Source organism: Pteropus vampyrus, unplaced genomic scaffold (genome assembly GCF_000151845.1).
Source record: "Pteropus vampyrus isolate Shadow unplaced genomic scaffold, Pvam_2.0 Scaffold36, whole genome shotgun sequence".
NCBI classification, from domain to species: Eukaryota; Metazoa; Chordata; class Mammalia; order Chiroptera; family Pteropodidae; genus Pteropus; species Pteropus vampyrus.
In genome coordinates, this window is record NW_011888817.1 from 5,168,996 (window position 1) to 5,181,626 (window position 12,631).

General features: G+C 47.3%; 1 protein-coding gene across 1 annotated transcript in view; it reads left to right on the forward strand.

Annotated features, from left to right (window-relative positions):
- The first annotated feature begins 5,135 nt into the window (after positions 1–5,135).
- The window catches only part of LIN28A (lin-28 homolog A), a 15,834-nt gene continuing 8,338 nt past the window's right edge, over positions 5,136–12,631 (forward strand). Inside the window, exons 1-2 of the mRNA XM_011357665.2 lie at positions 5,136–5,274; positions 5,740–5,924. Of these exons, the coding sequence (XP_011355967.1) occupies positions 5,244–5,274; positions 5,740–5,924 (216 nt within the window). The 5' untranslated portion in view covers positions 5,136–5,243. The remainder of the gene's footprint in view (positions 5,275–5,739; positions 5,925–12,631) is intronic.

The following is a 12,631-nucleotide window of genomic DNA, read 5'->3' on the forward strand; positions in this document are numbered from 1 at the left end:
CACTGAAAGGATCGGCCGCTGTGAGGGAAATTACAGTTGGGCATGATGAGTTCCACTGCAAGAGGGCACCTGGCGAGTTACAGTCGCTGGACAGTGGGCTATAGCAGGCTCATCATTTCTTCCTCTTGTCTGTACCTTGTGGGGGATGTGTCAGAAGGAAAAGATTTAGAGGCTGTCAGGGTGAGGGTCAGAGGTCAGCTGGGGTCAAGAAGTCTATTTCACTGAGGTCACTCTCGTCTCCTTTCAATGTAATGAAGCCATTATTGGTGAAAGCAAGTGCCTGGCGTCTTGCTCTGTGAAGCAAGGCCCGCATGGGGAGCAGGACTGAAAGAAGGAAGGGGACTCCCTTGGCTCATCCTCCTTCTGCCAATTCAACAGGCCTAAGAGGTGAGAGGTGCACAGTCCTGCTTGATGTAGGAAGCCTTAGTCCTTGAAGAAGGATAAAGATGATAGCATGGGGCAAAAACAGATTGCTTCGCGGTGTAATTAGGAATTCTCTCTCTCTTTCTCTCCCCTACTCTCTCTCTACACACACACGCACGCACACACACCATATTGCTTTAGAACATCAGAACTGGAAGAACATTTGTCTAACATCTAATCCAATTCCCCAATTCCCTGGAACTATATATACCATACATTTTACTTATTTGTGTATTGTCTGTCCTGTCCTCTAGCATATAAGCTCTATGAGGGCAGGAATTTTATCTGCTTTGTATACTGATTTATCCCCAAAGCTTCAAACAGTGCCACCTGACATATAATAGATGATCAATAAATATTTTTTAGCTGACTCAGATGAGTGAATGGAAACATTGTACACATCGCATTCCCTTCTTGATGAATCACAGAGCACAGAACCATACTAAAGGCTTTCAAAAGTTCTGCAGAGGAAACTTAGTTAGCACAATATTTTCCAAAAGACTACACTATAGAAAGTTTTTTTAAAATGGTAAGATGTATTAATCATCCAATGAAACTAGTATTCTGAGGGACACGTTGTGGGAAATACTTTTTTCAAATGCACACCATCATTTATGTTAGCAGACAGTCAGGGCTTTAACTCCAAACAACCACTCTGTGGACCTCAAAAACACTTGACAAATGGGAGCTGAACGTGGGTGATTGCCTAAAAGAGCACCTGCTTTGGCTTTGGCCAGCTCTTTGATTTAGAAAGCCAAGGAGTTTTAGAGAGGATGATCAATAGAAATGACAGACTAGAGCTGTGGCCCAGGGAAGAAGAATCTTATTTAGTAACCGCGTTGAGTATATAATCTTCCTCCATCATCTTTTTGCTTGCACGTACCTTGTTCCTCATTGGCAAAATGGGGATAGCACCAATTATGATAGCAACACATTAGGGCTGTAGAAGCAATGTGAGCTTTGGAGTCAAATGTGTGGGTTCAAATCTGCCTCTGCCATGTATTAGCTGAGCTACACTAGTCAAGCTATATTGATTCATTAAGCTTCAGAATCCTCCCCCATGCTGGAAATATTAATACCTATTACTCAGAATTATTGACAGCTTTGAATGAAATAAGAAAAGTGCCTGTATTCTTAATAAATAATAACCGTTGTTATTACCACTTATCAGAATACAAACTTCACAAAGATGGGACTTAGTTTGTATTGTTTATTGATGTGTTCTCACCATTTAGAACAATTCCTGACACAGAGGAGGTACTCAATAAATATTTTTAAAATGTCGAATAAGTAATAATTATTACTAAGACCTCTTTCAGCTCTTTCTTTTATGCAAATATAAACCTACGTAAGAGGAAATTGGCCAAGTACTTTAAAGGAAAGATCTTTATATTGATACTAGACAACTTTTTTCCCTTTTACCTAGGTAGTATTATGCCCAGAAACCAATACACAAGAAACTTGCAATACTTAGTTATATCAGGTCTTGTCTCCCTATCTAGACTGTAACTTCTTAGAAGGCAGTGAATGTTTCTTGTTTAATTTTTGGGGGGTATGTTTTTGGTCATTACACTACTTGACGTATTTTACTTATCTGATTCCTCCACCAAATTTGTGAGCTAACAAAATGACTGGATCATAGTAGGTATCTAAAAAGTTTTCACTGAGACAGGGACCAAAGAAAGGAAGATTTGGTCAGGAGTCCCCATCGCCCACATGGAAACAACCCATTAGGGATGAGGGATCAGTTATTTTGGGAGTCATGTCTTCTTTCTTACACTTGATCTTAGCCAAAAGGCTGAGAAGTGATATCTTACTTCCTAAAGAATCCTCTGCCTCCACACACACAACTTTATGATGTCTTGAACCCCTCCTGGGTTTGTAGTGTTTGCACCCAAGAGAGATAGCCTAGGAGAATAAGTTTTATGACTATTGTAATAATTTTTATTATTGCAATTAAAGCCTATTCAGGACATACTTCTTGGGTGTCTTCTGTGGGCCAGGCACTGTACTAGGTACTGGTAAAGGTGTGGGAGAAGATGCACAAAGAAATAACACATGTATGATCCCAGTCCTCAGGAGGCAAATGATCCAGTAAGTTCTAGATTATAGAGACAAGCATGTGCACAATATCTATAATAATAGTAATAATTTACATTATTAAGATGTAACCATGTCGGGCACTATTTTAAAAGTTTTACCTACATGATCAAGCCTCATAATAATCCTAAGAGTAAAATATTTTCATTATCTTCATTGGACAGAGGAGGAAACTGAGACATATAGAGGTTAAAGAAGTTGCCCCAGGCCACATAGCTGTCAATAGTAGAGCCAATAGCCAAACATGGGCAAGCTGACTTCAATGCCTGTACTCCTATGCATAGTGTTAATAAACGGGGAAAATGATTTCAAAACAGAAATTAATCTCTCTTCAACTCTGTTTTTTTCTAAAATAAAAAAGTCTTCCCTTTCCTCACCCGCTATGGCCACATGCATAGTTATACCCCTTTTTCTGAGAGGGAGCTTGAGATAACTGCACTGCTCTCAGAGCATCATGTATAGCTGGAAATGCCCTCTGTTTAGCATTGAAGCGAATCACTTCATTCATCTTAAGTGTGTCAGGGTCACTGGAGGGCTGAAAGAATAGGGTTTTCTGGGAAGGACTTGGAGGCGAAAACTCAAGAAGGCATTTTCAAAGCTGTGAGCCAGGAGAGCATGGCTTTATTCAGCACCGTGGACAGAGCCCCCTCGCCCTCAGGACCCTGGACAGAGAAGTTGGTCGAGCCTGTTGCGGGGGAACAAAAATTTCGAGGAATAAACGAAACCAGAGCGCTAAACTCCCCTTTCCCTCCCTTTTCTTCAGCGAGATCTTAGTCCTTCCTGAATCTTAGTAATAGATGTAAAGGGAGCGAATGTATTTTTAAGGGGGCTAATAACGGAGGGAGAAAAGAGTCTCTGGTGGGAAGGACTATATAAATTAAAATGGCTTTGGCAGATGTTCTCGGAGAACTCTTGCAAGATCTAAAGTAGGATCCTCAGTTGAAAGTGGGGGATTGCTAATTGTATTTGTTAATGATTTATATATTTTAGGCTGAGTAGCAAAGGGCCACAGTTGCCCTTTTTTTATTTTTTATTTTTCCCCACCTATCCCCCATCTCTTATATTCAAGTTTAGTTTCTTGGAGAGCACTCTATGTAGGACAGAGAAATAATCTCTTCACAGCCCCTTGCTCTTCTCACTATCTTCCCCTCCCCTCCCCCTACTCATCCCCTTTCTCTTTCTCAAATACACACGAAGGGGTGAAGGGTGAAAAGCAAAAGAGGTTCTGAACACTTGGTGGATAGGATTAAATTGAGAGCAAGCAGATGCCCCCGAAAGCAGGCTCTGTCCCTTTAAATGGGTTGTAGCAGTGGGGGAGGGGAACTGGCCGGAGCTGGCATTGTCCAGTTTGAACTGAGCACCGGAAGTGAAGGGGCAGGGCCAGGGCCATGCACTGAGCCCCGGGCCATTGTCCATCTCCAACCAGGGCACTAGCCACCCCCCTGGCCAACCCTCTTTATCTCCTAGAAGGGGAGGCTGCCTCTTAAAATGAGGAGACTCCCTACTTCAGTTTTCCCACCAACCCCACTGTGGAGAAAGGAGCACACTTTAGGATGGAACTCTGAGAGGAGAGTTTGGGAACCTGAGAGTGTCCAGAGTACTGGAGAAAATGCCTGGACCCACCTACCCACCTAGTCCCTCTCCCAGCAACGGATAGGGACAGGATGGGATAGGGGCAGGATGAGGGCAGCTGGCGGAGAGAGGAACACAACTCAAGCCTCTGTGGGTTCCTCCTGCTCTCCCAGAAAGCTCCTTGTGGGGTCGATTTTAGACATATGTTCGGAAGGAAAGATTCTGTACACGGAATCAGGAGGGCTTTGAGAGATCCAGAAAAACTCAGTAACTCAGAGAGGCAGAGACATACAGTTAGTCAGAGACAGACTTTGAGAAGCAGCACCTTGGTCTACACTGGAGATCAGCCCTGCAGGGACTCCAGCCTTCGCCCTGCTTCCCCATAGCAGGCTTCCTAGTGTCCTGAACTCCAGGTCTATCTAAGCACACAGGGGTGGGGGGTGAGAGCGGGTCAGCGCCGAGCAGCCGGGTCAGCTCGGAGGCCTGAAGGGGAAGGGAGGGGGAGGGGCGCTCAAGGACTGGGGGAGGGGGAGGGCTCATCCATTTCTCCCTTGACAGGTGGTTTGTGTCTCTGATTGGCCAGCGCCGCCGGGCTCACACCTCCCTCCCCCAACTCTCTGGAATGTATAATTATCTGTGTGGGGGGTGGGGGTGGTATGTGAGTGTGTGTGGGAGCAGTCACATGGTTTTAAAACTGCCCCCCACATGTCCCCTACCTGTATGCTGCTTTGGGGAACCCCCAATGAGTCCTTAAAGTGCAGGATCCAAAATTCAGGGGTACTCAAGACTTCTAGGGCTGACAGCCCCCATCTCCAGTTGTGTGTGTGGGGAGGGGGTGCCAAACCTCAAGGTTCTGAGAAGGGACACCCCAGAGGTGTCAGAGACCACAGCAGTGGGGGAGGGCAGAAGCTAAAGCCGAGGGAAAGGGAGGGGAAAGAAGGAGGAGAGGGGAGGGGGCTGCCCGCGGGGGGTTGGGTCATTGTCTTTTAGAATTTGGGAGCCTTTGAAAAGCCGTGGGCCCTCCCACCGCTATTGTGCTGGGGAAGATGTAGCTGCCTCTTCTCCAAGCCACCCCTTTGCCTCCGGACTTCTCTAGGGCCAGCAGCCGCCTGACCTGGGGCCCGGGGCCGCGGGCTTAGCTGACTACCATGGGCTCTGTGTCAAACCAGCAATTTGCAGGTTCGAGCTCGGGACTTGTTGGGGACATCCTAGGCTGCAGGGGCGCCCAGAAGCCACATAAGAGGGAGGTGGGAAAGTGTCCCACAGGCTGGCCGAAGGACCCCAAGTTTTTGTGGCCTCCTGCTTCAGGGGCCACCTCTGGAGCAAAGAACCCTGGTGTTCCAGCGGCGTGCACGCCGAGGCTACGGGGGCTGGGGGAGAGAAGAGGAGGGGCCTGTCCGGAAGTCTGTCCCCGGGCAACGTGTTGTGGGAAGAGGAGCAAAACTTTCGGGGCACCGCTGGCCTCAGTGTAAGCTTGGGGAGCGCGGGAGGCAGCCGGGACAGGTCTTTAATCGCCAGCTGCTTGGTAGCTGTAGCCTCCTGGGTGTCCGCCCGCGGGCTGGACACTCGAGTCTCCCTGCCGGGCCTCTGAGAGGGTCCTCCAATTCCGTGGCCCCCCCAGCTGAGCGCCCTCTCAATCTCCAGGTGGCTGCGCTAAGGCGCCGGAGGAGGCGCCGGAGGACGCGGCCCGGGCGGCAGAGGAGCCGCAGCTGCTGCACGGTGCCGGCATCTGCAAGTGGTTCAACGTGCGCATGGGGTTCGGCTTCCTGTCCATGACCGCCCGCGCCGGGGTCGCGCTCGACCCCCCGGTGGATGTCTTTGTGCACCAGGTGAGACCGAGTCTGGTAACTTTGGCGGGGAAAGGGGTGTTGGCGCGTATATCCAAGGGTGGGCGGATGGACTCGGCTACTGGATTGAGGGAGATCTAGGGCTCTCATTGTGCGTCCCATCTTCACAGTAGCACCCCAGTTCCGAGTCCCCCTTAACTCCAATGGGACTAGAGTCGGGAAGAGCCGAATATCAGCACCTCCCACTCCCGGGAACCCCTCCGGCTTACCACGTGTCACTTCTTTCCCCTGGGAAGGGGGCAGGGGCAGAGAGGTGACCCCATGTGGCAGAAACTAAGGTTGTATTGTGCTTGCTGGTGGGGGGAGGGCGAGCAGGCCGGCCAGGGAAGCACATGCCCGGGCCATAGCAGGGCCCTGAGCGCCCGTGGCCTTTCACTAACATGTGAAGGGAGCTCCACGAGGGATAGAGGGAGGGAAACTGCTCTGGGATCCAACCCAGGGTAAAGCTGAGGTGAGCGGGTCTCACCCAGGTGGTCACGCAAATCTCATGCCCTGGGGCCTGGGTGGGTTTGGCAGATCCTCGAAGGATCTATTTAGGGTCTTGAAAGCTCCTCTAGGGAACCCTTCTCAGGCACACAATTGACCCACTGGGCTTTTGCTGTCCAGTTCCCACCAGAAAGGAAAACCTGAGGAGCCCAGGTCTTAGATTCCTGGGCCAGACTGGGATGGAGGTCGCAACCCCAAGTTCTCTGTTAAAGCAAGGCAGCACAGTGGGGGTGAAATTCAGTGTCGCAGGGCAGGGGGTGGAGGCAGGCTAGCCTCTGGACCTATTCTCAGCTTGGCATTTATGGCCCCAAACAGCCATTCATTGCTGTCCTAACATTCCCGGCCTCAAGGAGCCAGAGACTTAGATTCCCCTCTTCCCTGGCCTCTCCTTCCTGGATATCTTAGGAGCATTCGGGGGGTCTTGGGACACCAGGCACGCATAATAGTCACGTAAAGAAAGTTGCTGCTTGTGTCCCTTCCACCTTTGGAGAACGTTTGGGGCTGGGCCCGGGAAGGAGAAATTGCTAATCCCAGGCCAAGAAGGTTGGCACCCAGGCCGGGCAGGGAGGGGTTACTTGGGGAGGTTGGCTTTAGGAACTATGGGGGAGGGGAAAGAAGGATGTGAGGATTAAGAGTTGGAGCCTGATGGATGGTATTCTGGAGGAGGAGGGGTGGAGAAGAGATGCTGGGTGGACTCCTTGGAGGCCCTCAGTGAGGACCTAGACTGGGGAAAACTAGGGAGATACAGGATGCCAGTTAAGTGTTTGGCACTTGGGGTCACTGGGCTACTTGAACATCTGCCAGAAGGATCTGCAGCAGGATGCTTACCTATTCCCTCGTTGCACCATTCTTACCCTCATCAGACAAGTAGTTATGACTGGTGACTTTGCCCCCTTCTCGTCTAATTTACATATGTGAATGATAACCCACAGGAAGTAATTGTGGGAGAAAGAAGGGAATTGGCCTCTTTAGATCTATTAAATCACTTTATTACAGGAACCAGCTTTGAATGTGCCTCCTCAGCAGGGTGACCAGCTCCCCTACTCTCCCATTTATCTGATCACAAAGAGATTAAAATCCGGTCTGGAGAGGACTGGGCATCTTCCCCAATTTTGGGAGGCTTGGGATAAGAGACCCAACATTTTCTTGCCCCCATTCCTAAGGCTGCCAAATAGGGAGAGGCTGAGAGGAATTTAGCTCCTCATCATCTAGCTTTTAGGGAACCCTTCTCAGGCACACAATTGACCCACTGGGCTTTTGCTGTCCAGTTCCCACCAGAAAGGAAAACCTGAGTAGCCCAGGCCTTAGATTCCTAGGAATTTAGCTCCTCATCATCATTTAGCTTCCTTGGTCATGTAGAGAAGAAACTTTCCTCCACTCTCAAGGTTCTTTTGACTGGTCTAATCAAACAGATTAGCAAGAGAGAATAACCAAATTTAATACATACATGTGTATGGGAACTCTGCATACATGAGAGGGTCAGACCCCACATGCATGAAAGGAGACATCTTGAGCTAGGGATGAGGTGTAAGGTGCCTTGGTGGCTTCAAAGGGTCATTGCAGGACAATAAGAGCAGATGTTTAGTAAATAAAAGTTTGCCCTGCCCTATAGGTGGGTCAAAAGAGGTTATCTGTGATAATTTCTTGTGGGCAAGGCCCCTGATTCAAGTTCTTCTAGCTGGTTAAGGGAGAGGAAGAAATTCCTTTTGAGCTCACAGCTAAAGTTTCCTTTATCTCAAAAACAATCTGCATACCACAGAGGCATATCTAGGGGTGACTAGTTCTGAACCCCAACAGTGATAACCAAATCCCAGGGAAGGTTTTCCTGAGCAAATGGATCTGTGCCTCAGTGCACTTAACTTTCAGATCAAAAGCAATTGGAAATATCGGGTGACATGGAGGAAAGCAGGAATCTTTAGGTTTGAGAGTGGAGCCAACACCATGTTGTTTCGGGTGGGTTAGTTAGGACATAATCTGTACTTGAGAATCTTAGAATATCCAGGGAAATTCCACGATTGAATAAGTTATTAGAGAATTGAGCTGGGATAAGGAATCAAGAATTTGTTACTACCAACAGTCAGGACAATGACTGAGCTTTACCTGGTAGCTCTTGATAGCACACGGCAGGGGCTTGGGGTAATCCTCAAACTCGACCATAGCAGTAAATTAGATGAGTGATCCCAGTCCCCGCACTTGAGAAATTGGAAATATCTCTCTAGTAATCTAATGTAGAGGAATTAAGTAGACTTAAGTGATCCTTAAAAATTGTCTTGGGGCAGGAAAGCATTCCCAAAGTGAAGAGGGTAAGACCATTTATTTCTCTTTAAGAAAACTTCCCCTTTGGCTGCTGGAGGTAGGCACCTTGGAGTTAGGGTGCAGAAGGTGAGAAGGATAATTGTCAGGGAGCACCTTTCTAAGTAGAGAAGGGAAAAGCAATTTAACATTTTCTTTTTCTTTCTCAGGTAGGCCTGCTTGGTTCCCAATACTGTTTACTACTGTTCTTATGCTCCCTTTCACTTTATGCCCCCAGGTGTGAGTGAGTGGGAAAGAAAACCCACCCTGAGCCTTTAAAATAAAGCAAAAGGATTTCTTTAACAATGCTTTTACTCAGCCACAGGTCATCATATCTAGAATTCTCTGCCTGTTCCTGGGCTTAGGGGAATTTAGAATCATAATGGCAGATGGTCAGCCCTTAAATCAAGGTTTCTCAACCTCAGCACTATTGACATTTGACTAGGATAATTCCTCTATGGGCATCCTTCAATTGTGACAACCAAAAAATGTCTCCAGACATTACCAAATGCCCCTGGTAGGCAAAATCACCAATTGAGAAACACGGTTATACAGGGAACGCTGGAGCAAGAAAGAGCTAAACTGTCTTAATTTCCTGAGATTCTGAAATCTCTGACCATTTTAAGGGTTTTGACTTAACTTGTGTTTCCTGTGGCTCAACTCCCAAACCCTCAAGATTTGAAAATGAGAACAAGCCTCCTTGCTTTCTCCCACTACTCTTCAGAATCCACATATTTTTAAAATAGCTCTCTGGATAAAATGCTGTATTAGAGGACTTGGAGGCAAAAGAAGAGTCCAAATTTAGCTAAGGGGGCAAGTTTGGCTTAGAAAAAAACTTCAATACTGAGAAACTGCTGAAGCCACGTGGCCTGCTTTTTCTGAGGACAAGTGGGGGTGGCTAGAGCAACCTCAGGCAGGGTCTAGGTTGGGGCGGGAAGGGGAAAATTTAAAGGGATCTTTTCCACCTGGTTTATAACATTACTTGGTGCCTCTGCTTACTCAACTCCTGTCCGGTTAGTGATGTACTCGTCTTATCCTCTCCCCTAACTTGTACACTCTGAAGAAAGGGACTAGCTGTCTGGTTTGTTGGTAGCGTGAAGGAATGAATGTGAAGAAGGAGGAGCTCCTTAGGAATCAGGAGTACATGAACAATTTGGGGTCCTTGTCAGCAGAGGTCTTCCTCCTGAGTAAAAGACTGGAAATGGGGAGAGAGTGTTGTTAACTGGTAGCTCTTCCCTTTCTGGATGGGCTGGAAGCCATGGGTTTGGTGGTCATTCATTAAGTTACTTTATTTCCATCTTAATAGAAAAAAACAGATTTAAAAAAGAAAGAATCATTTTGGTTTTTAGGAAGTTGGTAGAGAAGTACTTGGGTTATTTTGAGCATTATGGGGTCTTTTGGGGCCTTTTTCTCTGAGGAGACTTACTTTCTAGATAATGTCTCAAACAAAGTTGTGCCACCATCCTGAGCAAAGCTTCCACTTTGAGAAACTTGTATTTGGTGACACTACTACTTGCCCTACAAGTAGTTTTCAGTGACTTCCCCCAGGGCATTCCTAATGAAACTATAACATTCTCTTCCTGGAATTCCATGGGTTTTTAGGTTGGGGGTGGGGGAATAAACACCTTAGGCAAAAGCTCTACCCCTCCCTTCTTCCTGCAGGCATGAATAGTTATTGCTCTGTGTTAAGTTTGGGAGGTCAAAGGAGGTAGGCAAGGAGGAAGAGAAAACTTTCAAGAATAGTACATAATTAGTACAGACTAATTTTAAATGATCTCAGTGTGGAGTTAATTTAATTCAGACAGGAAACCACAGTCCAAGTAAATGGTTTTTGTGAATAGCACAAGATAATAGGGTTACTGGCTTAAAACTCCAGGATTTTCTCTTCTGTACTATTTGTGTGGGTGGGGGGCAGGGTGAGGAGTAAGCACCCCATCCTTCTAGGGACCCACTCTGGGCAAGGTTTTCATCAGAGTTCAGCCGCCTCGAAAACTCCATCTTGCTGAGAACAGGGGAGATGTCCTCTGGGGAGATAAATCTAGGTGAACACTTGTGTTCATAGTTGTGGACCAGGCAACTCCCTTCTGCTCCAGTCTCCCTCTGGCTGCCTTTGTGCAGACCAGCTGATGAGCAGCACCATCTGGTGGAGAACTCCAGGCAGGAACTCTGGCGGTCCTAGCTATGTCTGAGCAGAAGTGATAGGTCTCTTCCCACTCTCCCTAACTCATAAACTATCAAACTGCTTCTGGGAGAACTGGTTGGTTTCCTAGCCCCATCAAACCCTCTACTTTCAGGACACCTCAGGATTGAGTCATTAAAATTAATTTCACCTGTTTTTTACTTTTTAAATATGGCAATTAGAAAGTTTAAAATGTCTATGTGACTTGCATTATATTGCGTAGCACTGGTTAATGGAGTCAGGCTAGTTTCATTCAGCCCAGTTCTGCCTTTCACTATGAATTTGGGGCAAGGTGCTTAACCCCTCTGCCTCTATGACCTCAGCTATGACACAAGAGTCAGTAAGGCCTACCTTACAGGCTTGGTGTGACAGTTACATGTGTTGCAACATGTAAAGTGCTTAAAACACTGCTTAGCCTATAATCACTAGTAATTTGGGGGAGCGGAGAGCTTAGTTTGTTCCACAAATGTGTGTGTACTGCTGGGTATCTAGAACTGAGGATATGGAGCTGTACTAGATATTCTTGAGCTGGAATGGTCGAGTGCTGCAAAAAAAACTAAGAACCCCAGCTTTGATGCCACTGACCAAAGCGAGTATCCTGAAATCCTGATTTTGCCACTTATGTAGAAAAGAGCAGTGTGACCAAAAAATGGGCTGTTTTAGAGGAGGCAGGGACTTCATTAAGCCTGCTTTTACAGATTAAAGAATCAGAGTACCCAACTTTCACAGAGCAAATTAAGGGAAATTCAGATTCCTGTGAGCTTTTTACTCCACATTCCCTGAGTGACCCCTAAGGTCTTTTCTATCTCTAAACTTAATAAAGGCATAAGTGGATGCTGGGATGGGGGAATTTGATGTGGGGGAAGGCTGGAGTAGATAATGATGAGGTATGAAGGGAGCAGAAGTCCTTCCCTGCCATTCAAAAAAAATTTTTAGAGACTTCAGAAGCCGTTTTCTGTCTATTTAAATGCCATCTTCCCCTGCGCCATGTACCTCCCGCCCATCCTCCTTCCTTGAACAAACTGGGAAAGGAAGATAGGAGGTCTGCTTCCTCCAACACTTTTAAAATAATTTATCTGAATGAGTGACTCTAATTCAGGTTCCTGTGTGAACGATTTGACCTAAGGCACGGCACGGGAGGGGAGGGGGTGAGATCCTGTTTAGTTCCACCCCTGGAAGCATGGAAGCATGGGATGTCGGGTCAGAATGAAGGAAAGATGGCTGCTAGCGGTGACTTTAATAGACCCAGCAAGCTTGACTGGGGAAGAAAAGTGTCTATATGTTTCTAAAATGGTGACCATAACCCCAACGTGAAGAGGAAGGAAGGAACTGATGAATGGTGAATGGGGTGGGGGGTTGCGGGGGATCTGCAGCCTCTGGAACTCCAGGAATCTAACCACCAGAACCAACCAGTGTCAATTCTTTGTTTCCCGGGGCTGGGCTCTATTGGGGGAGCTCAAGCTTTGCCCCTCCCCCCAAAGCCTTTTCTTTTTTGGATGGGATGGGGAGAGGGGCGGGGACCTGCTTTGTGTGTGGTTGGGGCTGGGGTGGGGGTGGTAGCAAGAATTTCTGGCTTTCCTGATGCAGGCCCTGTGAGGCTGGCTCAGTGGGGCTGCATGCTGATTACCTATCTGATAAGAGAGGAATTCAAACTATTTGTTTTAGGAAGGGGCAGAGTGGGGGCAGGGAGCCACCCTTGGAGACCACCAGTCTAAATCTAGACCAGTTATGG